Raw genomic sequence first — 27923 nt, forward strand, 5'->3', positions numbered from 1 at the left:
TAGTATCTGTTAATGAAGAAGCTTCATATTAAAAGAAAATATTACTTTCAATTTCATTTTCAGGGGTGGCATGGTGGTGCAGTGGTTAGCACTGTTGCCTCACACCTCTGGGACCCGGGTTCGAGTCTCACATGGTCACATGTGTGTGGAGTTTGAATGTTCTCCCCATGTTATCATGGGGTTTCCTCCAGGATTTCACTTTCATTTAGAATAGTGTTTATCATTGAAATGCCATTAAAAACATAGAATTTCAGTTGCATGTGAGTATAGTTAAAAAATCTAATTGTAGACTAAATTAAATGATGGACTAGACAGTTCCAGCTGGTGAACACCAGGTGTCTTCACCAATGATAATTTCTACCGATAAATGAAGCACTTTATTTTGAGTACTGGTAAATCAAAAAATTAACATGGATTAAAAAAATCATGAATGAACAGAAGGAAGATTGTCCTATTGTAAAACTGATGGGAAGAATGTGATATCTGGATTTGCTGCACTAAAGAATCATGCTATTTATTTGTGAATGAGGATAGATCTCTCTCAAAGCAAATATAGCAGCACTATTACATTTAATGGTCCAAAGACATGCAAATGAAGTGGACTGATGACATGATGAATTTTTCGGTCAATTTAAGAGCATAATATTTTTTAATGGAATGTTATAAGATATAAACAATGGAAATGTAACTCAAAGTACACAACATTAACCAATTAACCAATTGTTAATGTAACACTTTACACTGTTACCACAAAGAGTTTACATACATTCAGTACATTTGGTAATTCATTTATGAATATATAAATATCTGTGAAATAAAGTCTGGAATGATCGAACATTTTAAACAGAAGGAACAATGGTCACCATAGCAACATATCTCATTTATCTGACCAGTTTCAACTGCAAGGGAAATATTAGTCATACAATAGGATGATAGTTAAAAACCAGTGAAGACAGTGGAGCAAGAGAGGTTAACACCATTAAAACAACAACAGAAAACACACCCATAGTGGTGATAACAGATAAAAATGCAACAAAAACGCAAGCAGAATGGTTAATGGTAATCAAAACCAAATTCATGGGCCTTTTGTTCAACGGTTACTTGGCAGGCAAAAGATCATGTTTTTGAGACATTAGGTTAATAGATCAATAATTTAGATGTTCTAAAATATCAACAATTCCATGATGAAACAGCCTGGATCTGCAGCATCTGGATCCTGTTTGAAACCTAGGCAACAGAATTCAGAGGAGTGTCAGGAAGGATGGGAAGATGCAGCCTGCTCATCATGCAGGAAAAGGTAAGAATACCCCTTAGAAGGCAGTATTAAGTAATACAAATGGGACCTTGGGACATTTAATGCGAGACATTAAATCTGACCAGTGCAGGCTGCAGGACAATATCACTAAAGATGCATCTGAAATGAGTGGGGGGCACAATACCACAGCCATCCCACCCCCGCGAAGGCACATTATTAATATGAGGGCGATGCACTCTCATGCAGCCCTGTAAATGGAGGCCTGGCTCCCATTCACTAGACCTCAGAAAATTACTGCAATGAGTCACATTTACAAGGGTCAAGCACAACAGCATGACATGAGAGGTGGTGAGTTTCCCATGGAATATGATGTAATGCACCATCACCATCTTGCTGTCAGCTATTTGATTATATTTGGGTGACCTGTGATATGTAAGCGATTGGCTTTACGTCTAGATTTCCATTCGCACTCTCTCAGGAAGCAAACAGGTGTCCAAGAATTTATGACCAGGATTCAGTAACATATTTCAATCATCACCCATACTGGTCATAATTTTATTCTTCTGACATACGTACGAAGTCCATACATACAATTTAAATTCCCCAAGTAGCTTGGATTGCCTCAGCATACCTGAATCTGTCAAGGGAATCTGTCACAACATGTGAACTGCTGAAACTGGCAGAAAACACAGCTTCATTTTTACAGTTATACCTAGAAATCTCAAACAGGATTCGAGGATTGATACAAGAAAATCGGCAAAACTGAAACTGTGCTCTATTCCTGGTGCTGGATGTGACAGAAATTTAGGCAATAACAATCGCACCATTATTTTTACTGTATTACAAACTAACCTCAGATTTTTGCAATGATGCACATAGACATTTATCTATGAGAAGGAATTAAAGCACTCTGGCAGCTTCCTAAAAACACTGTTTTCTTAGAGGCAGAAACAGGGATTTTACAACATTAGGGCTCAGGAGTTCTGCATGGTCCAAATATGTCATTTCAGTGTCCTTACCACTTTCTCTGTAAATACGAATACTGCACAGATGGTTAAAAACAGAAGAGAAAGAAGATCAATACAAAGTTGCACTCTGGTTCCTCAGAGACTCTAATTACAGGTCAAGCTGACTCCTACCCTAATGGTGGGTTTGTCCTTCATCCTGCAAACCTCCTGATTATCGTGTCAGAGCATCAGTCAGACAAGATAACAGGTACTTAGTGAATTACGACTGACTGTGCCACTTTGCATACAAAGTCAGGCAAAGCCTCTGGAAAGACAGATGATTCAACACTGGAGCATTCTTACAAATATGAAGACGAAAAAAGAAAATATATAAAGCAAAATATATTTATACATACATGCATATTTAAATACAGCTGCATTTATGGAGGTAGATAGCAAGATTTCAGAGGTAAAAAGGCAGCTAAACAATTTTGTGCTTAGGGAAGATGCAGGTTACATAATGTTTGTGGAAGTACATACAGTACCAGTCAAAAGTTTGGACATACCTACTGTCATTTGTTTGTCAATAGGACAATGACCCCAAAGGGTTAGGGTTAGGGTCTCCAGGCTTGTGTTAGAGCTGTTTGGCAAAGAAGGACCAAAACCCAACAGAACTGACTTGAGATGAGCTGCACCAGAGAGAGAAGGAAAAGAATCCAACAAGTGCTCAGCATATGTGGGAATTCCTTCAGGGCTGTTGGAAGAACATCCCAGGTGGCCACCTCATCAAACCGGCCGAGACATCGCCAAGGGTGTGCAAGGCTGCTGTCAAGGCAACTGAGGGCTGCTTTGAAGAATTTAGAACATAAGATTTTTGTTTGACTTGCTTAACACTTTTTTGTTCACTGGATGATTCCATACATGTTATTTTACAGTTTTGATGTCTTGTAAAATCAATAAAATGTGCCCTCCTAAGAGTAGGTGTGTCCAGCCCTGACTGGTAAGGCATGCTTTTGTGATACAGCATAGGCAGGTACAGGAAGCACGGCGCTTGGCCGCGTCTCGCTGCACTGCCTGTGGCAGAGGCTGGCAGGATTCGCTTGCCCCCGACTTCCATCCCAGGCGTCACACGAAGAGCATGGAGTGCTGAGGGCATCGGCAGCCCCACGGGGAGGCCATTCGCACCCAGGAGCCATGGCAGCCTGGGACGGTCACTGCCATCCAGAAGGTTCTGCAAGGCGCCACATTCACATTCAGAGCTTGTCTGATATGAGCCACTTAGGCTGGATACTATCGCATCCTTCTGAATAAAACATTTTATAAGATTGTTGCCTTATTAATACAAATTTATTTCTTATCTAAGTGCTTTCAATGTACAAAAGGTACAAAAAGCGGAATCCAGAAGCTTTTTGTCTCCAAGCTCTGAATTCTGGAAGAGTTCCTTCCAGAACAGGTTCCACTTAAGGGTTCTAGGGGTTTAAGAAGTTCCTTCCTGTCTATCTCTACTTACCGAACAATTCTACAGTTACCATCAAAATTAAGTTAAGATGTACAGTAAAGGACAGTCACACTTTTTTATGTATAGATTATATAGAACATACAGTATAGGAATGCTATATTATTATAATATTCTTGTCCATCCTGTCTGGCAGGCCCTCTGTAGCTCTGTCAGCAGAGGAAGCCTACGGCTGGCTCACTGAAACAGATGTTTCACCTTGTGGCCTCCAGGCCGTCGCCCACACAGCGGCCCGTGGCGTCCATGGCATCGCCCTGGCACTCGGCACAGACGGAGCGCTCCGTCACAAGCTGGGCGGCCCAGGAGACGCGGCGGCAGGCGGCACTGGCCTGGCTGATACGCAGCCACACGCAGTAGCTGCAGGGCATAGGGCAGTAGGGGCACTGTCACGGGATAGGCTCTGCTGTCAAGCTGTCACCAAAGCAGGAGAAGACTCTTGGGTTTGGGAGAATTTTGGAGATTTTGGATACAGGAAAATGCAATTAAAGGATTTCAATTTTGTTTCCCACACACCAGACAGTTCTGGTGAGATAGCTACCTTGAAAGTACCGAGAATGAGCATGTTAAAATATCGAAGTAAAATTTTGATACATCGTGATACATAGGTATGGGAAAAGAATGAGCATGACAGCAGCATATAAATCACACCGACAGAGACATGATAAGTCACCACAACGACAGCCAAAACAGAGACATTATCGCACAAAAGTACTGTACCAAATGATGGGCTTGTTTGTCAGCAGACTCAAAAAGGGTGAAATGTAACACATTCCATGCAGTTTTCTTGCAGGATTGCAACACACATCACTCATTTTTTGTTTGACTTTTGTGTTCATTCAGATGAAATTGATGTTGTCTGTACACTTGGAGTTGGAGATGCAGATAAACAGACATGTTAAACTACGCAAAAGCTCATCACCCAAACAATCTCTCACCCACTGCGTGTTTCTTCGCAAGGTTAAAAGAACTACAAACGTTTATATTTATATTATTTCAACAAGGAAAGGTTTTCCTTATAATAAAGTGGTGGTTTTTGGATAGCACAGAAATAAGAATACCAATTAAAAACAAGCATATTTAGCTATACTTGAAAGACCTGAAAAAGGTCATTAGTTTTTATTGTTTCTGTGCCTGAGCCAAACCAATCAGACATGCTCTTTGTGCACGAGATCATAAGGTAGATTTTTTAAGCACAGAGGAATTAACTACAATATGAGAATTTATCAACACATTTAGATTTTGGCAGAATGCTTCAGTGGGTTGACCCAAATTCCATTATGTAGAGCCAAAACACACTTCAGTACACTGGGACTAATGTGAAACTTCCATATACATATTCCATATAAAATCAAGTTATAATGTGACTTCCTGTCTGCAAAAGCATACAGAGGTCAGTGAAGGACTGGTGTCTGGTCTCTTTGAGCCAGCATGCTGGGTAAGCATAAAAGGAACAGCCCACTGAATTATTTAGTGAACCATGGAGACAACGCAAACAGGAGAACAAGAGAATTACTAGGATGAAATTAACCATGGTTTTCCAAGATGGACACAGGGTTAATCTGTAACTCAGGCTGGCCTCCCATTCAGGATGTTCCCAGCCAAGGTCCCCAAAGCCTGTCATGAATTAGCAGCCGGAAGCAGGAAAGGCTTGGCTTTGACCCCAGAAGTCTGTCACCTGTGTTAGCTGCTGATGTGACCATTGGGTCTCCCCTTTTTGCCAAATGTGTGAAAATCCAATAACTAATCACAAAACCTTCGGTTGTACAATAGTAGACCTTTTTGTTCTGGTATAAATAAATGTGAATGAATGGAACGATAGGATTCCTCTTTGTATGTCTGGGAATGCAGAGACAGCGACTACAAATGGAGACAGACTGTACCAGACAGACTGTACCGAAGCTATAAGGCGTGGTAGGATGTGCACATGAACATGGGGAGGTTTTATCAGACATGCTCATGGTGGGAGAGGCAGGGCTGAAGGGAGGCAGCTGTTAGACACAGCCTACTGCGGCCTGCAGTGCGGGGCTCTATGAAAACCCACAGCCTCCCTCTTTCAGGAACTCATCGAAGTTTCAGTTCCATAGAGAAAGAAGCCATTTTCACAACAGAGCTGGGTAACAGCTGTGTCATTTCAGCTCAGATCGCGTTTGTTTTTCCTGTTCAGGACAGCTTGTCAGCTGCAACTTTTAATTAAAAACTTACCAGGTCAGACAGAAATGTCATTAAGTTGTCACAAACAAACCCCTTCCCCTTTCATAATCCTACTCACAAGAAGAGTAATGATATATTGCTACTTTGGCAGGAAATATAGCCTAGGAATCACACATTCATTTTTCATCCTTAATCAACTTGCTGCTTTTATTTGTCTATACCTCATTCATTCAAATAGAAAGCACCCCAAAAAGATAGGTTAAATGATTGACCATTCTTCTGTTTAAAAGTAATACATATGTCTTTCTGTTGCTAGTATGGTAAAGTGTCCTCTCTTTCCAAGGTCTCAATGGCCATTTATTAGCATTACAGACGCTCCTCTACTTATGAACTTTCAACTTATGAACTTTCAGACATATGAACGAAGAGGACTGTGAGTCCAAATTGTGTTCCTTGGGCTCCCGTTTCCTGTCCGCAGCATCAAAATCTTTTTTCTGCCCTCCAGTTTCGCCTAGTATGACTTCTGGCCGCTACTCCCGCCGCGCAGCAGCGTATCGTGCGGACTCCCAGCATCCTAGTTCTTAGTACTTGCGTATGCCCTTAAAATGATGTTGAATAACGACTTACAAACATTTCAAGTTGCGAACGGCCGCTCAGAATGTATCTCGTTCGTAAGTAGAGAAGCGCCTGTATCAGCAAATACAGTGTTTGAGCATGAATGGTTGTAAACCAGTCAGCGAAACTCAGACAGTTAACTGTAATTTCCCTCAGATATTTATGTCAAGTATAATAAACCACATGATTATTTCCATATATTGTTATATTTCCATGTATTGTTTATTACTATTACCACATGAAGCAGTTAAAATGAGCCTAAATCCATTAAATACAGTTGTGATGGTACAAATATGCCAACAGTCAGATGCTGGCTCATTTCAGAAATTTTCACATTTTGTGCCAAAAAAAAACAAGAATGGACTGTTAAAGAATAAGTTGTACAATGTAACATGGCTTTAGGTTTATGGGGCACTGGAAAACCTTCTGGAACAGGTGGGACCTGTTCAAGCCGGACAGGCTGCATCTGAACCAGAGGGGAACCAGTGTATTGGGGAGGCGTATGTGTAGAGTAGTTGAGGAATGTTTAAACTAGGGACTGGGGGGGCAGGGAGGGTAGTTAAGAATTTAGGTGGGGACAGACGGAAAGCCCCAATTAATATTAAAAGTGGGCACTGTAAAAGGCCTACCTTTTGTGGTCTGTATTTAAATGCTAGGAGTATTAGAAACAAAATTCATGATTTAGAGGCTTTAATATCATCAGACACTTACGACATTATAGGAATAACTGAAACATGGATGAGTGTCAATGATGGAGAAGAAAATTATATGGATGGTTACACGTTCTGTAGAGACCGGATAGGCAAGAAGGGAGGTGGTTTTGCAGTATACGTAAAAGAAAACTTACAGGCAAGGGAGCAGAGCAAAGCAGAATGTTATATGATGATATCAGGATTATGAGTAATAAAAATGATGTGGTGGTTATGGGTGATTTTAATTTACCTGGGATACAGTGGGACACAGTCTCTGGCTCTTCTGTAAATGAACTTGAGATGGTGGAATTAGTACAGGATTGTTTTTTTACTCAGTTTGTTAATACCCCTCCCAGGGGAGAAGCCCTTTTTGGTGTTGTTTTCTCTAAGAACCAGGATAGGATTGGAAAATTAGAGGCTTTAGAACCATTGGACGGTAGTGATCATAGCACGATTAAATTCAAGGTTAATTTTAGTGTCCGAAGAGCAAAGTCCAAAACTAAATTATACAACGATAGGAAGGCTAACTTTAATGGTAGGAGACTGAAACTAGATACTGTAAACTGGATGGAGTTAAATAGCAAAACGGTTGAACAGCCATGGGAATTTTTTAAAAGCACATTGTTGCAAGTGCAAGAGGACTTCATACCTGTTTCCAGCCAAACTAAATCTAGGAAACTACAACCAAGGTGGTTTATTAAGGAAATTAAGAATAAAGTCAGGAGGAAAAGGGCTCCGTACCACAAATGGAAATTAACTAATGATTTCAAAATAAAGCAGGAATATCTAAGTCTACAGGGTGAGTTAAAAATAACATTAGATACTCCAAGAGGAATATAGAAAGAAAGATTGCATTGGAGGCTAAGGATGATAATAAAAGTTTCTTCTAATATTTTAACTCCAAAAGAGGTCAAAAAGCTGAAATCACTAATTTGCAGGATAGTAAGGGCCTTATAATTGAAAATGAAATTGATATAGCAAATGAGTTTAATGATTATTATACACAGGTATTCACAGTAGAGAACAAGAGTAACTTACCACCATTTAGTAGAAATACAGCCACATCCTTGACCAATATATGTATAACTGAGGCTGATGTGGTACTAAGCTTAGCTAAGCTCAAAATAAATACATCGTAGAGCCCTGATGGCATCTTACCGATAGTTTTAAAAGAGACTTTAATATTAGAGAAATCATTATTTGCTGGTGTGGTACCTTCTGATTATAGGTGTGCTAATATAACGTCCATATTCAAAAAAGGGGATAGAAGTAATCTGGCAAAGTATAGGCCAATCAGTTTAACTAGCATTACTAGAAAAATAATGGAAACTATAATCCAAGAAAAATTGTTAGATTACCTGTATCCAAATAACATTCTGAGGAATAGCCAACATGGATTTCGGAGAGGTGGGTCCTGTTTAACGAATTTACTTGAGTTCTTTGAGGAAGGTACAAGAGAAATTGATCACAAAAAGGCCTACAATGTGATCTACTTAGATTTCCAGAAGACCTTTGATGTTGTCCCCCACAAACGGCTCTTGCTTAAGCTCAAAGCTGCAGGGATTTTAGGAACAGTAGCAGCTTGGATCGAAAACTGGTTAACAGACAGGAAGCAGCGAGTAGTTATTAGACGCACAATGGCACAGTGGGGGGGTGGCATGGTGGTGCAGTGGTTAGGACCGTTGCATCACACCTCTGGGACCTGGGTTCGAGTCTCCGCCTAGGTCACAGGTGTGTGAAGTTTGCATGTTCTCCCCATATCGTCGTGGGGTTTCCTCCGGGTACTCCGGTTTCCCCCCACAGTCCAAAAACATGCTGAGGCTAATTGGAGTTACTAAATTGGCCATAGGAGTGCATGTGTGAGTGAATGGTGTGTGAGTGTGCCCTGCGATAGGCTGGCCCCCCATGCTGGGTTGTTCCCTGCCTCGTGCTCTGGACCCCCCATGACCCAGTAGGATGAGCGGTTTGGAAAATGGATGGATGGATGTCACAGTGGGTCTGCGTTCATAGCGGGATACCGCAGGGTTCAATTTTAGGACCACTATTGTTCCTAATTTATATCAATGATATTGACACCAATACATACATTGCAGATGACACCAAGGTGGATGGTGTAGCAGATACTGATCTAGCAGCAGAGAGGCTACAGTGGCATCTGGATTTAATTACTGACTGGGCTGATACCTGGCAGACGAATGCAGATAAATGTAAGGTAATCCATGTAGCGAGCAGAAATATAAAGTACAGATATTTTACGGGTTCCACTGAAATAAAGGTAGCTGATTACGAGAAAGTTCTCGGTGTGTATGTTGATGCTTCCATGTCCCACTCTCGCCAGTGTGGGGAAGCATTTAAAAAAGGCCAATAGAATGTTGGGTTACATCTCTAGGTGTGTGGAGTTTACGTCAAGGGAGGTGATGCTACGATTATATAATTCCTTGGTACGACCCCACCTAGAATATTGTGTGCAGGTTTGGTCACCATACCTTTAAGAAGGACATTGCTGCCTTAGAAAAGGTGCAACATAGGACTACGAGAATGATTCCTGGTCTTAGAGGAATGTCTTATGATGAGAGGTCAGCTGAGCTGAATCTGTTTAGCCTCGAGTAAAGGAGACTAAGGGGGGACTAGATCCAGGTATATATAATTTTAACAGGTCTGGATGCTGTTCAGTCAAATGGTTACTTTAATATTAGTTTAAATACTGGAACTCATGGTCATAAGTGGAAATTAGTGAGAGAACATTTTAAAATTAATATGAGGAAGCACTTCTTTACACAGCGTGTAGTTAGAGTATGGAATAGTCTTCCTGTTAGTGTAGCGCAAGCTAAAACCCTGGGTTCCTTTAAATCAGAGCTGGATAAGATTTTAACAACTCTGAGCTATTAGTTAAGTTCTCTCCAAACAAGCTTGATATGCCAAATGGCCTCCTCTCATTTGTAAATTTCTTGTGTTCTTATGTTCTTGAATACCCACTGCAGGTCTCTATTGCCACCATAGAGGCATGACTTGTTTGTCCCCAGGCACTGTGTGCTGCCACGCTCAGGGAAACACTAACGCACGCATGGAGAATTGGGCAGTATTCAGGGTTTAATAGAGCACATTCACGTGTCATTCAGATGCAGCTGACTAACCCACAGTGGGAAGCCAATAATACCCTGGGGACCATGATTATTCCATGGTCAATCACTACAAGAATATCAAATGTCACTCTGTACTGCTTTGGATCGCTGCCTTGTGCATGATCCACACACAAGGGGATCAAATGGGATCAGCATTAAGCCAGCTGGTGCAGATTAAAGTATGTCCCTTCTTAAGTTAATGGGATAAAATGGTGTAGTCATGGTAACAATGTAGCACATGTACACATATATTCATATAAATCCATTCATTTCCTGTTCATAAGACATAATTAAATTACTGCTAATACAATTGGTTATTCCTGTTCTTTTGAGGAAGAAGACATAAATACACCATACACTGATAGATAAATATAATTAACCGAAGACGTCATGTGAATTTTGCTCAGGCAGCTGGCATGGGACTTACCTGTGCTTGATCTCTTTCATGAGCATGTGTGGCCGCCTCCATGGGTCCTTGAAGTTCCTTTTGAATGAATCAGGTAGAATTCTGGCCACCTCTGTGGGCGGGAGTGAGACCATTAATTACTTTTTAATGTCTTCCAGAGAGAGATTCAGGGAAATCACGAAGAGATTCATCCGGGATCTGGGGAGTCAGCTTTGCGTAAGACTTGGAAAATAATGAGAGGTGTACATCTGAAGCAGGACACAACACTGCAAAGTACTGTAGTGTTTCACATTGAGGTAACACAACTGGGCAGGGCAACATTAAAGGGAAACAGATTCGCAAAGCGAAGCAGAGGAGGTGCTGAAACAAACAAGTGGATCTGAAACTTACTGCTATCACTGAAAATGTGGGTGATCGTAGGGAGGTACAGAACTGACCGTAAGCAGAGGGTTTGTACTGGGGCATCTTTGCTTTCAGCCAGCAAACTCGACTTCAAGACGTAAAAGAGAGCAACAAGACACTTGAAAATAACAAGTGCTCTAACAGAAAATAAACAGAGTGTCCTCTGAGACTTGGCACAGAGCAGTGAAAAGCTGAGCCACCAGATGTGGCCTGTGAGCATAGCAGCCGGGTTGAAATGGTCACTCTGCTCCCGAGAATGAAAACAGAGACTGCAAGGCCTCAGGAAAGCTATGCTGTTGTTGGAAAACATACCCAGGGCTACAAAGATTTCCGTTAAAAGCGTGCTGCTTTCAGTGCTTAGTCCCCGACAAGAAATTAAGCCTTTAATGTGAACAAAATATTTGGCTCCCTTATGGAATTTTTGATTTGCACTCTATTACTGAAAAACCTTTTTCAAACATCCACTAATTCCATCTGTCTGAAACCACTTCTTCTATTCATGGTTGGAGTGGGGGGGGGGCAGAGTCTATCCAGGAGGCTATGGGCACCAACCCATCGAAGGGAACACTCACACACCATTCACTCACTGACATATCTATGGGGGGGGGGGGGTGAAACCAAAGCATCCAGAGAAAACCCCACGACAACATGGGGAGAACAACCACAGGACACACACAGACTCCCGGCAGAGACTCGAACGCAGGTCCCAGAGGCTGGAGGTGACACTGCACCACCACGCTACCCCACATCCACTTATTTCATTCTTACATAATTTATATGAGGTTAGGAATTAAGCCAATGAGGTCAGAAATGAAGGTTTTTGTTTATTTTCTTGAACATTAGTCCTAGTGCTGCTGTACTAGCAGCTGGCCAGGGTCAAGCGATGTGGACCTTTACTTATATCTAGTAAGTTGTGGGTTCAAATCCCCTGGCTGGCAGAATAGTCATGTCAGCAGTGGGCCCTTGAGCAAGGCCCTTAGACCTTTCCTGGGATATGAGCTGACCTGCTCTCTGGCCCCCAGCATTCCGTTTAACATTATTATTATTAATGATAATAGGGTGGAATGGTTCTTTGGTGGGCAGCACTGTCACACCACAGCCCCTGCATGTGGTGGCACGTCGTGTGGGTCTCCACCTAGACACACAGTTTAAAGTGAAGACATGTTTCTAAATCATGTGTGCATGTCTAGTCTGCATGCTGGCTCATTAATGTTCACCATCACCACTTCATTGACAGTACAGCCAACATGTGATATATGAAGCAATGTTTTTATGTAATATGACTAATGAATGATTAAGGATCATTGATACAGCCCAAGGTTTATCAAAGGTGTACTGCTGTCGGCAGCTTACAAGCTGAATTCTTTGGGTCATAAAGTCATGATTCTAACAGAGCGAAGGGGATCATTATCAGCTAAGACCATTTATAGAAATCATAGGTCAAAAATTACAAAGTCAATACTTGTTAGAATCAGGCAGCCTTTGATCACTAAAGAATTAGGAGGGTCCATGTAATTGGTTCCAAGTTCCCCTACCTTCAGAGGAGCGGCACAGTTCACTTTTCCCAAAGCAGCCCCTCCGCTGTCTGAGGTCTGGACATGGCGTACCCCCATTTCGGGGGGGCACAGTCACCTGGCGGGTCCTCTCCATGCTCCCTGTTCCACACAGCGCATTGCACTCCGTCCACTGCCCCCACGGGCTCAGCACACAGTCGATAGCTGGTGAGAGAAGGGGAAGAGAGTGTGGTCAGGCTGGGAGACGGGAAACTGACTGTGTGCAGGCTGGGAGACAGGGAACGGACTGTGTGCAGGCTGGGAGACGGGAAACGGACTGTGTGCAGGCTGGGAGACGGGGAACAGACTGTGTGCAGGCTGGGAGACAGGAAACGGACTATGTGCAGGCTGGGAGATGGGGAACGGACCGTGTGCAGGCTGGGAGACATGAAACGGACCGTGTGCAGGCTGGGAGACATGAAACGGACTGTGTGCAGGCTGGGAGACATGAAACGGACTGTGTGCAGGCTGGGAGACGGGGAACGGACTGTGTGCAGGCTGGGAGATGGGGAACGGACTGTGTGCAGGCTGGGAGACATGAAACGGACCGTGTGCAGGCTGGGAGACATGAAACGGACCGTGTGCAGGCTGGGAGACATGAAACGGACTGTGTGCAGGCTGGGAGACATGAAACGGACCGTGTGCAGGCTGGGAGACATGAAACGGACTGTGTGCAGGCTGGGAGATGGGGAACGGACTGTGTGCAGGCTGGGAGACGGGAAACGGACTATGTGCAGGCTGGGAGATGGGGAACGGACCGTGTGCAGGCTGGGAGACATGAAACGGACCGTGTGCAGGCTGGGAGACGGGGAATGGACCGTGTGTAGGCTGGGAGACGGGAAACGGACTGTGTGCAGGCTGAGAGACGGGGAACAGACTGTGTGCAGGCTGGGAGAAGGGGGAACGGACTGTGTGAAGGCTGGGAGAAGGGGAAAGGACTGTGTGCAGGCTGGGAGAAGGGGGAACGGACTGTGTGCAGGCTGGGAGAAGGGAAACGGACTGTGTGCAGGCTGGGAGACGGGAAACGGACTATGTGCAGGCTGGGAGACATGAAACGGACCGTGTGCAGGCTGGGAGATGGGAAACGGACTGTGTGCAGCCTGGGAGACGGGGAACGGACTGTGTGCAGGCTGGTAGAAGGGGGAACGGACTGTGTGAAGGCTGGGAGAAGGGGAACGGACTGTGTGCAGGCTGGGAGAAGGGGGAACGGACTGTGTGCAGGCTGGGAGAAGGGAAACGGACCGTGTGCAGGCTGGGAGACGGGGAACGGACCGTGTGCAGGCTGGGAGACGGGGAACGGACTGTGTGCAGGCTGGGAGACGGGAAACGGACCGTGTGCAGGCTGGGAGATGGGAAACGGACTGTGTGCAGCCTGGGAGACGGGAAACGGACCGTGTGCAGGCTGGGAGATGGGAAACGGACTGTGTGCAGGCTGGGAGACGGGAAACGGACCGTGTGCAGGCTGGGAGACGGGGAACGGACTGTGTGCAGGCTGGGAGACGGGGAACGGACTGTGTGCAGGCTGGGAGACGGGAAACGGACCGTGTGCAGGCTGGGAGATGGGAAACGGACTGTGTGCAGGCTGGGAGACGGGAAACGGACCGTGTGCAGGCTGGGAGACGGGGAACGGACTGTGTGCAGGCTGGGATCTGGGGAGCAATGTTATATAAAGTGTCATATTATTATATTAAGAGTTATAATATTATATAAAGCGTTAAGTATTCTAAGTGGCCCTGTTTCATGTTTTTTTCCTTTAACACACATATTATGGGATATAGAACTGACACTGAAACATGGGATGAGATGATTTGTTGTTTACTAATGACTTTAGTTGCAACATTGACATAAGCAAACATGAGCACAACTCCTGTGTGTCAACTCGGGGCTCCCCAGCTCTACTGAGCTCTGACATGTGACCGCTTTCAGTGCCCCTCAGATTTATTGCATGTATGCTATCAACATTAGTCACTATTATTAATGACTATATGGGGAATTGAAACAGGATGTGCATTATTGACCTGCAGGGGGCACATATGCTTAGCTGTAAAAAAATGCTGTCCACTGAAATGGATAATAAATCCCTGAGCTGGCTGGTCTGCTCTGAAAATATGTTATTTGAATGGATTATGAGTTTAAATGGGTTATATAGCAGTCTGCTGTACAGTCTAATACACAAGCTAGGCCACAGGATTACAAGGACAAAAACCGTTTCTATTAAAAAGACAAGCAGTTGCAGATTTCTGTCGTGCCTGTTTATCTTCAAAGCTGTTGTATTCTTTTGCGCTTGTAATTAGGTGTGGAGTGAGCTGACTGTAATAAACCCACGGGCCTCCCATACACAGCCACAAGCATCAGGGAACATATTTGTTTGATTACACACAGGCCAGGGAAACAATATTTTCAAAGTGAGTTCAGCCCTCTGTAGTCTGGAGCCATCTAGAAATTTCTCATCACATTATTCACTTGGTTAAGGAACATACTCCATGCCCAATTATTATTATTTATTATTATTATAGTCCTGTGATGGGCTTGCATCTCGTGCTGGGTACCTAGGGTTAAACAGATATGAGATGGAAGGGCAGGGGGAGAGATGTAATAATGGTAATACACATGAAGAACAGCATCTGTTAGCCGGGCCGCACCTGGAGTTTGTCCCCTAATTGGATGAGCTGCACACTGACACGTAATAATTGATGCACTGTGATAATCTGAGTGCTACAGTCGTTTTGCGTGGCTCCTTCCCAGCAGGGACACAGACCTGACTCACAGCCACAGACCCTGCTGCTGTACAGACTTGTGCAAAGACTCCAGTCCCTCCATGCAATGTTTGAAGTCAGACTATCAGAAGATGGCAATTAGCAGCTTGGGCAAGGAACCAAGGAGCAGTCAAGCGTCACTGTGCCAGAACTGGGTTTCCCACAACACTGCCGTGCACATTCACAGGGATTCAGTTTCCCCTTAGAGACTCCACACCGCCCAGGACATCTACCTGCCTGAATGGAAGGCGTGTATTTTTAAAGAACCAGACAATATGCTTCATGACAAAGAAAACTAAATAATGCATTCTGGGATTCTTTAATCATTCTAGATATCTGATTCTAGACTCTTCCATTTGCCCTGGCACGTGGAGATAATGCTGTAATTCATCAAGGTCCAGAGCACTTTTTCATTCGCACATAAACACGCACGTGTGTGTGGGCCCAGTCTGTGACCACCAGGTGTTATCCACCTGTGGGAGTCAGTAACTCATGGTAAATAGCCCAGAAAAATGCCACTGGCATCTAGGCAGAGAATACCCCCAGATAACAAAAGTTATTAAACTCTGTAGAATTAGTAGGCCTGTACAGCGCTCATCATTTCCACGACTTTGGGGGGAAATCAGAAATGACCAAATACCAGTGACTGTTCGGCATGTAACAATGAATCACGAATCGATGTAAAAATCGATGTAAACGTATGACGATTTAAACCGGCTGATGTGGAAACTTAATAGTTACTTTAGGAGTATTTCACGGTACTTTACTTAACAGACAAAACTGTTGTAATATTACATTTTATTTCACAACGTCAGTTTGACATCAGATGTCACTGCTTATTCACGTCGACGACGTACACGTAAGTTTTTGGTTTTGACCGAATGCCACATGGCGAGCGAATTTGAAAATGGAGGACGCACCGATCTTAAATCGGCGGTGTGGCGGCATTTTAGCTTTCCGGTAATCACAGACGAAAACGGCGAGAAAATCACAAACAAGACAAAAACTGCATTGAGACATTGTAAAAGACTGATAACATACACAAATAGCACAACGAACATGTTTCAGCATGTCCACCGGCACCACAGTGAGCTCAATTCACCACCGCTAGAGCGAAAATTATTAAAAGGGCAAACCACGCTGAAAAGCTGCACATGCAAGCCTTAATTTATTTGGTAAAGCTTTATATTAAGTGCACCTTCATAAGGCATTCATTATGCATTTATAGAACATTCAGTGCACCTTCATAATGCATTCATAGAACATTCATAAGCAGCATTCACACCATCACCATGCCACTCAGTGAGTCTCTATACTTTTTGTAACATGGTCAAAGCATACAGAACATAAACAATCGCGTTAAAGGTAACCTATGAAACTTTTGGATTGTTACCACATATCTAAATTGAAATCTTCCCAAAGTGAAATATGAAACCCTATAAAAAATGAAAATTCCAGGAAGTGTTGTTCTTGAAAGATCTGCCGTCTAGCAACAATACGCAATACACGAAGAGAAAATGGTGCTTCACTTGACTTCACTTCCTGTCTGAATGAGTACAATGGAATCTGCAAGATATCTCCTCCCTGTTAGCCAAAACTTGATTGCAATCTGCAATCATTTGCAGATACTTTTTAGAGGAAATGAATATAATTAGTATGCCTGTTGGCCAGTTTTGCACAACTATGGTCGGAAAACTTGTGCTTTCAAATGTCCTTTGAGTTATGTATTAATTATATATGTAATTATGTATTTCTGTGTATGTGTAATAGTGCTGTCAGAAAAACGATTATTCTTTAAACGATTAATCTAGCGATTATTTTTTCGGTTATTCGGCTAATTTAACAACTAATTTTTAGATTGATCCGATGATAAATTTATTGATAAGCAATTATTTTCAAGTTAGTCATTTAACACAACAATTCACCCACTCCCCCACATACACAAATCTGAAATTCTCATTAACATTTCAATTTATTAAAACATTTCTTAAACATTACAGCATTATTAACAAAAAAGGAAAATCTTATGAGATTCAATAGGATTTCTATGTTAAACTGAAGTTAATAATCACTGCAATAGTTTTTACTTTATTTCAGCACACCAATTTGACTTTAATGTTGAAACAGTTGCTAAAACATGAGATGATTTCATAACTAGAGAAACATGTTTTTAATACTAGCAAAGGTAGCTCATAGTTAAGCTTACTTCAGTGAGCAAGGAACGATTTAGGCTAGTGTGTAAGAATAGTAGTAAACAATAATTTGTCTTATTCTTATATGACAGAATAAGTAAACATAAAATATAAAACTGCTGAAACTGGGGGGCAGGGCGGGCGGCAAATATCCTTTTTGCAGGGTGGTAGGAGATGTCTCAATATTTATGAGAGAAGGGCTACATGATTGGCCAGTGCATGCCTTACAAAATAGTACGGCAGTGCTGGCACCAGCGAGATTAGGCAAAACTATATCGGAATTCAGTCTATAATTGATATAGTTTTAACAGTGCCAGCAGTGAAACAACTAGCCAACTTATTAGCGGAATAACTTTGTATTGTACATGAAAACCATGCTGTAGGTCCAATAAATAAAATATTGTAGCTTTCAAGTGGCAAAAAGATCATCAGGTGGACAGTAAAGTTCAGTCATTAGCAGACTGTTTTATTACGCGATTGTTAAAATGACAGCGTTAACTTATACGTTTAACATCACTTAGTGCATTGCAGTTACAAAACATTTACGTAGTTTTCCACAACACGTCGACACTAAAATTCCACCTGACGCATTTTTATAATCAACATCGTTGATTACGTCGAATAATTGTCCCATCCCTAATGTGTAATATATATTATTTTGTATTCCTGGGGTCTACAGCAATAATTCTGTTTAAAGTTAATACAGCCAACTAATCAGATTGCAGAGGATGTGGGCCCAAGCAACTAAAGGAGGCGGGACCAAGACATCTGATTGGTTGGTCCTGCCTCCTCTAGATGCTTGGATCCACCTCCTCTACAATCTGATTGGTTGTGTCTCTGAACCAATCATTTTCCATTCGGTCCTCAAAAAATTTTTTGTAACGCTCCCATGAGCAATATAGATTCAGTACTTTCTAGATATTGAGAATGACTAAAACATACTAAGAATAATTTCAGCAGCGAAGAATAACACCCCATTTTACAATTACCAGTCCTTCGATACAGAAGGAGAACGTTTTTACTATGATTGCGGCAATTGCTGACTATGTTAGAGCACTAACGCCCTGATACTATAAGCTGCAGCACTTTAAGCATATAAAAACAGCAAAACAGACAGACAGAAAAGAAAGCACAACAATCCACCATGGATGTATTCATTTGACCTTTAGCTGAATGCACTTTGTGTCTTGAAAAAGGGCTCCCATTTTCATTCTGGTGGCCATTTGTTAGAGCAGTCTTTATTTAAAGGTCCAAATCAAACGGACGTCACTGCCAGCTCTTTAAAGTCACCGCCAAAGCCCATTCCCAGGCTCACACTCATCTGGAGTACAAAGCTAGTGTAGAGTTTTCAGATTCCTCCAGATTAGTTCTGCAAATTTACCCAGCGCTGATAGTGGTTCCTGTACACCTGCTTGCCTCTCCCAGGGCATTTAAGCATATGGACAGTGTCTGCTGCAGCAAGAGCAGTTACCCCTGCTCTTTATGTACAGGGACCTAGATTGTTTGGGCAGACAGATGGAAGCAGGGCAATGCTGGAGAGTCAAAGTGACAAAACAGGAAATGAATAGAAAGTCAGATGTTCTTTAACTCTGTATGGAGACAGCATTTCTCCCTCCAGAGGTGAACACTTCCTTTTTGGAGGCCATTAGATGACTGACACAGTGGACCTTCCCTCCCATAAAAGGTCCATCTAAACTATGATGTCATATTCAAATATTTCATGCTTCTTTTAAGCTGCAGGCAAATTACACTCATTCATACAGAGAAGAACGGGTTGGAAATGCAGTGTATTTGTTTTAGTAAATGCACATTTTATTTAGCGGATGCTTTTATCCAAAGTGATGCACTTCATTTCAATACAGTGCACATAAGTGTGATCCGTTTTTCCTTCATAATTCCAGAATACGCTGCATTAATTGATTAATTGATTAAGCATCCAACCAAAAGTACTTTGTTAAAATGTACACCTGTATAAATAGGTGCATCCTTACACAATAAGGTAGGCGAGTCGCTGCACCATGAATGAGCAGGTGAACACAGACAGCTCAACCAGCAGAGACAATGCAAGGATTTCAGAAAAAGTTCTGGGCTGTAGGACTCAGTTGTCCAGTGTTTCCATGGGGGGAGGGGGTACTGTTTGTTCTGTGGAGATTGATGCTGTAAATTACTGCATACACACATATATCTAGCTGCAGACAACAAAAACCCCATACCTACACTCAGAGACACATGGCGCAAACTCAACATTCTTCTTCTGGAGGTTTAAACATTAGCAACACTGTGACTACAATATAACCCTTAGCGTTACCCACCTGAGCCACAGCAGCTGGCTGGGTAGATTATGCCACCCAGGTATCAGAAAAGGTTTATATAAAATTGTACTTTAAGCCAATTTCTAAAACTTAATTCAGACGCCATGTTCTCTCAATTCCCAAGCCTGCCAATAAAGTCATTTCAAAACATCTTGTATTTAATCTTCGAATCCCTGGAGAATTTTACACCTTCGTGCATTTCTTCTTCATGCAACACTGAAAATCTCGTCCTGCTTGTGATCTTTGGGATCGAAAGCTGATCCTTGCACTATGATAAACAGCTAGTACTTCACACTATCACTGCTGGCCTACTTCCAATTCACCATATAATAAAACATTCCAAGGCACGATGGACTCATTATACTTACAAAATATACAACATTTTTATCCATATCTGAAGTTTCAGTGTTATTCTGGATGCTGTATTTGGCAGTAATAATTTACAAAAACAGGTTAAAAATGGTATATTCAAATATGTTGCAATACAGTGTCACCCGATTACAATGGCCTGAAAAGAAAGTGTGCAGGACAGAGAGAAGCTATCGCAGAAGAGCCCTCTGAGCTATTGGCCTTGCTTAATGAGACAGTGTTGGCCTGAGGCCCAGTGTCAGGCGAGGGAGAGCTCTGGCCTTGATATTTCTATGTGCAAATGCCAGGATGAATTAGGAAACCCTGCCGATGTACAAGGTACATATTTGTGGCAGACAGCAGCTGGAAGACTTCTCCGGGGCCCAGTAAGAGGAGGACACAGAGCAAGCTGGCCCTGTTCCTGAGCAGGAGAGATAGCTGTAAAGAGAAGAAGGCTTCTTCTAGTCTTTCTCAGGAACACAGGCTTCCCTAAGAAACCATATATCTGCACCTATGGCACCTAATGGAGCAATAGACAACCTGTACTCAGCTAGCAGCTATGATGGATCACACTGAGTAGTCATGGCAACGCATTAACATCATCATTTCCTTTCTTTGAATTTCTTTAAACTCAGCATGATCTCAAGATGCAACAATATCAGTATTGATATTTAAATCACGTTTATATTCACCATACATTTACCAAAGGGTGTTGTCACTGGCCCTGCATGCAACATATGTTTAGAGGGTCATGACCTGTGGCAAAACTCTTAGCAATTACTTTTATTTACAAGTAAAGCTTGACTATAATGCAAGTGATTTAAGCAAAAAAAAAAAAAGTATGGTAAATTCGAGCTGACATGAGCTTGCATTAGGCCACGGCCGTGGGACTCACTGCCCCTATTGATTCAGTGCCAAAAGAGGTTTTAAGATCTCATCCGTGAAATGCTTTAATTTGAAAATGACTCAGAGTCTCTTAACAAAGTGCTCTGTCACCGGAGGTATAAGAAGTCAAGCTAGTTTCCTGAAAATGGTCCATGGTTCATGTCTGCTATGCCATTCCAACATACAAGCACAAAGACAATAATGTCAGCTATCACGCGCCAATGCTCATCACAATCAAGTATAAAGGTCGTGTTTACATTTCGCCGAAGGTGATGATTTTGTCACTTGGAAGGGGAAATGCTTTAGAACATCCCAGTTACCAGCCAAGCAAAGACGTGTTTGTGTTCATACAGGTTTAATCTCTCCCCTCAGAACAAGCATGACAGTTCAAGGCAAAGTTTGTAATACTACTATTTTTTACATGTCAGCTTTTTACCAAAAACAATATATTTGGAGGTAAGCAGGGGTGGACTAACTTGTCTGGGCCCTAGGTTGACGTGGGTAGGGGCCCCTAACTGGGCCATTTGAGTGCTAATCAAAGTATGTGTGTGTGGGGGGGTGTTTGGACTGGACTGCAGAATAACTCTATGGTGAAAGCAGAGCTGCAGACTCGGGGGCAGGAATGTCACAGGAGGGGAGGTCAGCTGACCGGGATTCTTGCCTTGATTACTTGCACCTGTCTCCCTACCAGCTGTATTACATCAAATTTCGGCCGGCACCATGAGATCAACGCAAGCACCACATTTCCCTGCTTTTTTGTTGTTTTGTCATCTGCAAAAATAGATTATTTTTGCATTTCAGTTCTGTGATGTTGAGCCACTTCTCGTCCTGTCCCGTTTATAACAAAGTGCACTTTGATTCCTTTCTCTATGAAATATCTGTGCATGTAGTTGCTGTTGATGCAGTGGTCTGGCTGGCACAAGAGCTTTAAGACTGATTGTTTCCTATGTCTGTCTTGCATGGAATGACAAATAATTTTAGGGAGGAGATAATGACTGGAATTTAACGATGCCCAAAGCAGACAGAGTAACTGGACAGTTCTGTAAGTCCTCCTGAGGACGTCACATCACTGCAGATAGAGCAGGTCTACAGAAGCACCCTGGCTGCTACACTGAGGCCCAGGCAAACGGGCTGAGTCCAAACCCGGAAATGTGACTGCAATATTGTTGCTTGACTACCTTTAAAAGCCAGCCTAATCAATTTAATTAGGGTAATTGACTTACAGGACAGACAAGAACAACAGCAGCACCTCACAATTCAGGCTGTTGGTTTTGGCTGCCAGGTGCTATTTAAAAAAAGCTGAATTGAAAAGCCACACAAGAATGAAAAGAGCAATCAGTGCAATCATACAATCAGTGCAATCATACAATCAGTGCAATCATACAATCAGTGCAATTATACAATCAATGACACAATGTTTTACATTATTTAATAACCAGACGATCAGCTGAACATCACATTCCTCTTTAGGCAGTAATTTCCTAATAATTCAAGAAAACTTACATTTTAAATAGTGGGCACATCATTACTGGAGAGTCACTAAGCTTATAATGATCAGATGGTCCAATTAGATATCAAACCTTTACGTGTCAGTAAGCCATACAGCTCTGCTTGGGTGGTCTCTGTGGTTTCACATTATGCAGTTGCCAAACACTGCCCACAGTGACACTCAATGACATAGTCTGAGAAAACTGGAGTTTGAAGAGCAGGCCGCTAAACCACTACACCAGCTGCTCGGCCTGTGTCATATAAATGCTCTATTAGACTGTGACATTAAAGTAAGAATTACTACACCAAGTAAATCATAATTTCAGAAAACAGGGAATGTTAGTCTCTAGCCCTGTCTGTCAACATTCTTATGACCGACCCCAATACACGAAACATCTCCTATGCACTGAGACAGATCCTCAGTGATGTAGCCTGAGGTCATTGGGTGTTTTGAGTCTCACAACATCATACACCCCAGCCCAGGCGACCCAGCCGGGATTGATCAGGCCCCTGTTTATGTCCCAGCAGCCATCCACGGATCAGCCCTCTTCAACCAAAACCGCCTTGTGGGTTTCTCTGCGGTTTCACTTGCGGTTTCAGTCGCCCACTTCTTGGCCGCTCCTGTAATGCCCAGCCATGTGAGGACTCCCTCCATTCCTCCACTAGTTCCTGGTACTTGGCGTGTTTCCTCTCATTGGCTTCCTCGATTCCTCTTCCCAGGACACTGTCAGCATGATCAGTTGTTTTGAAGCCTCAGAGGTGATCATCATGTCTGGTCTGAGTGATGTGGTGACAATGTGCCAGTCACACGCTGTATGGAGGAGGCCCGTTTTTACTGATTCCTGTGCCTGGGACTTCTCTCCTGCACTGATCAAGGTAACTGCCTTCTTAGGAGCATGCTGGTATTAGCTGGCCCAAGTTAACAGATCTGGCTTAAAAATTACATTTCAAATAAAACTTAACCTCTGGTATAAAATGGGTTGCAAGCCATGTAGTAAATAGCTGAATTAATCAAACACTGATATTTTCAACACAAGGCCTTCCGTATGAGTTAGAGAGGCATAGCAAATTGCTCTAATCTACCACAAAAATGCAAATTGTTTAGTTTCTTTCCGTGTCCCTGAAGAAAACAGTTACAAATTGTTACAGTTTGCAGACTAATCTGTCTGTACTATTAGGTACCTAAATATCCAAAACACCCACCCACCCATCTTAAAACCACTTATCCAGCATAGGCCAACTGGGAAAATAAACAAAACCAGTCTTGTGGACCATGGCATTCCAGTGAAATGCAGAAATAAACTTTGTCTGCCCTTGAAATGTGCCTTATCTTTTCTGTATTCCTTGATATTGCCTTCTGTTCAGGGCTGGACAGGGATTAAAGATTGGCCCGGATCTGTGAGGTTCCCCGCGATAAATTCTGCGGGGGGGCACAGACCCCTCCGTCCACTGGGAAATTGCCCAGTATGCCAGATTGCCAGTCCAGCCTTGCTTCTGTTCCACTGTTCCATTAACACCTCTAAGCACTTGTTAAACATGAAACCAAACGGGATCATGTGAACGGTGGCTTGCCCCAAACAATGAATGCAAGGGAATAAATGAATGTGGTTTTATCAGCTGTCGTGCACATTTTACCCTTTGGCGTCTTTTGTGCCAATCCAAATTGAACTCAAACATTTTATGTTTCAAAACATAAAATGCTGGCCTTAAGGGAAGTCACTATACCAACCCTTAAATAGAAAATTAACACTATGACCTGTGCTGTCATCCCATTGGGGGAGACAGGCAGCCACCAGGGGCGCCGTCTTCTGAGGGGGTGCTGAATTAGCAAACCGATTTGGCTTTGTGTTGGACACGGGGCACTGGGAGTGAAGCGTGCCTGTAGTGCCACATGACCTTCCACCGATACGCACTTATAGCAGTTACAATTTTCTATGAACCCTCCAAGTGCAACAAACCTACACAACTCTAAAAATTGGGGGAAATTCTGGTTCCACCATTTAAATATCAAGCATGCAATGTGAATTCAGGTGCAATTTCTTTCATTTAGTAATATAACCTTAAGCAAAAAAAAAAAAATCTTCAGTTCAATACATCAATGTCATGCCCGGCTCGTCCGCTCCTCCTGTGTGCCACGCCCCCTGATTACCCACGTGTTTTCTCCCGATTGTACCCAGCTGTATCTAGTTCATTTGCTCAGTTCTGTGTATTTCAGTCCGTGTCTTACCTGAGTCCTTCGTCCGTCATTGATGTTACCTAGTGTACGTCTACGAGCGATGTTTCCTGTGTCCGGTCCGTCCAATAAATCCCCGTTTACCCTTCTTTTGCCTGCTCGCCTGTTACCTGCTCGCTCGCCTGCCAGCGCACTCGCTCTGCCCGCGATCTCCCGTGACAATCAATAATCTCACTTGTAAATGATCCAAGCTTCCATTAAAGAAAAAGTTATGTAAGTGCTTCAGGGTCAAACTATTCAGTAATGTTTCCGGATGAAAATTCATATGTCTGTCATGACATCATTTGTTATACTCACACACGCACATACGCATAGGTTTGCAATTATATCTTTGTGGGGACTCTCCATTCATTTCTATGGGGAAAACTTAATTCCAACATGGCAACCATAACCCCTACCCAGCTCTAACCTTAACCATAAGTAACCAAACGAAATACGAGTCTTCTGGCATTTTTCATTTTTTGATTGCATTCACAGATGTTTGTGGGGACTTGAAAAATGGTCCTCACAATGTCAAAATAACAAGATTTTATCACATTGTGGGGGACATTTGGTCCCCACGATGTAACATAAGCACAATCCACACACAATCGTAACATGGAGTGTCCCTGGCGGTTAAATGTACAGAGTAATCAAACAGCAGCATTATCCACATGTCCATACTTACAGTATAGCACAACTAATTCCCCAGAAGCATTAGCAAGCTACACAAAATGCAATAGGGCATGACATAGCATGCCATCATACTGGGGCATTATGAACATAAAGCCTGTTTTCAACAGGTGTAAATACAATTACAGCAAAATTACTAAATAAAAATACACTTTTGTGACTGTAGTTCTTTTACGCTGAATTCTCCCTAAAAAACAGTATGACCAGATTCCAACCATAACTACAAGCAGGGAATGGACGAGAAACACCATCATTTCCGTCTGCAGTGACCAGCCAAGGTGAAGCAAGCTAAAGTGTCACAGAGTTACGGTACAGACAAGCATAAACGGTTAAAAGACGTTATCTGACATTTCAGCCATTGTTTTCTGACTATGAAAATAAACAGACCCACCCCAACCAAACCTTGTAATAGGCACAAATGTAGATTGCAGTTTTATGGAAATATGTGACAATTACCTTTACAATAAACACCAAGAGTGAAATTAAAGTTGTTTTACAAAGCTTTCTACAATTCTGGTATGTAAACTCACCCCTATGATCATTGGCATTTGTTACAGCCTGCCTGGTCTAAAAAACCTTCTTGGGTAATATTAGCCATACCGGGAGAACTGCTTCGTATATTTGGAAGACAAGCATATTTCACGCTACAATAGAATTTGATCTGGAAAAATCTGCTTGCAATTCATGAACAATATCAGATGGAATTAAAGGCAGATTTGGGGTCTGTAACGTTAATTGAAGCAGACAATACTCTCATGCTGAAAGCATGTCCTGTAAAGGAACTGACTGATGCTATTGCCGTACTGCACTTCCCTCCGTAGACACACCTCATCTGACTTCGTGTCATGCACCTTCTGAACCCTGTTCATGAGTAACGAAATGAAACGAGCACCTTAAAAGACATGCAGCCACGGGAAGGAAAAAATCCCATGAAAGTTCACATTTGCCAAAACATGCAATTGTAGCGAACAACAGGGTAAAAATAAACCGATTCAGAAAATTGACAAACTGGCTGCATTTTTCTGCGTTGTAATCTTCAGGACCTAAACGGTTCCTGGAAAGTGATACCAGCATTGCGCCATCCTTCGAGTGCAGCGCATGTCCGAGAACATCTCTGACCACATGCAGAAGTAAAAGTGGCACAATTGAATGAAAATCACCACAGTTTTATTCCCTGCTAAACGATTTACAGACATATATACTACTCGAAGTTCTTAGACATTTAATTTCATTCCAGCTGAATAGACTACGTAACGCAACAAAAACCATACGCATTCCTTCGTGACTCCGTGACTCTTAATAAACTGACGCTGAGACATAATCCGTTTGAACATCTTCAAGCATAACTAACATATTTACAATGTTAAAATCCATATGCACACACTATTTCATGCACAAAGATCAGTATAGTGTGCCTGTATGTTATTATCTTCTTCAGTAACCACTTTCTGTATGTAATAGTGACTAAGATGTGTAATATTTAAAGTTGTAATATTTTTCAGTCTATATGACTGAAACGTACACTAGACCTAAATGAGCGCTAGGTACTTATAAGACTGACGGGCGTGGCTTTGATAAGAGGTAATCCGTAATTATTTTTTCCATCAAATTGGAGAAAGTCTGAACACCTGCGCCCATCGTAATTACTCACGTATTATTGTATTGTAAAAAAAAAAAAGTACACTTTTTTTTTTTTTAAAGTAACTGGTAAAATATTATTGATTTCATTCTGCTTTGCCATATAATCTACATGATGACAAATTTTTCTTTACAACAGACATCAAATGAATAATCATACAAGAAGCGCTTACCCGATATGTGACACACGCGTCCGTAGTCCTCGCAACAGTCCCCGGTTTTCTGGCAGTACGTATCACAGTAGCAGACACTTCTTTGCTTCGAAAAGTCGCCACACTCGTTGTTTCGTCCTGTGCAGCAAGTGGGGCTCGATCTGTCTGCACATCCCGCTTCGGCTGGGATAAAAAAGCCCCCCGAAACGGCGAGGATGAGCAGCACCATGCAGAGACAGCGGCCGGATGCCCCCATGCTGTACAGCGTCGGTGCGCTTCGGTTTCACGCCTCCCCGAACGCGCTCCCAACGCACTTCGGATGTTTAAGTCGAGAAATGCAAATTCAAATCCATTAGAAAAGTTACTCCTTGAAATCTTGAAAAGGTCAAAATGATTTAATCAGTGATTAATTAGACAATTTAGTAATTATGTTAATCTTAAAATACTGTCTTGTGGCTATAGCGCAGTATTGTAAACTATTTTCTGATGAACTAGCGCGGATTTGCCACCAGCATGTTGAGTAAGTATTTACTGCAGGTTCTGTCGCGAACTTCTCGGCTCTTTCTGCCACTTTTCTCTTGGGGGGCT

The 27923-nt window shown here is 42.5% G+C and overlaps 1 protein-coding gene across 1 annotated transcript; it reads right to left on the bottom strand.

The window, feature by feature from the left end:
* Positions 1-630: 630 nt before the first annotated feature.
* On the bottom strand, positions 631-27909 carry si:dkey-178e17.3 (somatomedin-B and thrombospondin type-1 domain-containing protein). Its single transcript, XM_048996908.1, has 5 exons — positions 27357-27909; positions 12642-12824; positions 10726-10816; positions 3917-4075; positions 631-3433 (listed from the first exon to the last, which is right to left on the bottom strand). Exons 1-5 carry the CDS (start codon positions 27589-27591, stop codon positions 3328-3330), a joined length of 774 nt encoding a protein of 257 aa, XP_048852865.1. The 5' UTR covers positions 27592-27909; the 3' UTR covers positions 631-3327.
* Positions 27910-27923: the final 14 nt, after the last annotated feature.

This window comes from Brienomyrus brachyistius, chromosome 2, assembly GCF_023856365.1.
Source record: "Brienomyrus brachyistius isolate T26 chromosome 2, BBRACH_0.4, whole genome shotgun sequence".
Classification (NCBI taxonomy): Eukaryota; Metazoa; Chordata; class Actinopteri; order Osteoglossiformes; family Mormyridae; genus Brienomyrus; species Brienomyrus brachyistius.

Bases quoted from the DNA above. Each gene is read 5' to 3' on its own strand.
- si:dkey-178e17.3 (XM_048996908.1), bottom strand. From the start codon at position 27,591: ATGGGGGCATCCGGCCGCTGTCTCTGCATGGTGCTGCTCATCCTCGCC. The intron at 4,076-10,725 runs GTAAGTCCCATG...TATGCCCTGCAG, and splicing joins ATGAAAGAGATCAAGCACAG to CTACTGCGTGTGGCTGCGTA. The intron at 3,434-3,916 runs GTGAAACATCTG...GGCGCCTTGCAG, and splicing joins GACGGCCTGGAGGCCACAAG to AACCTTCTGGATGGCAGTGA.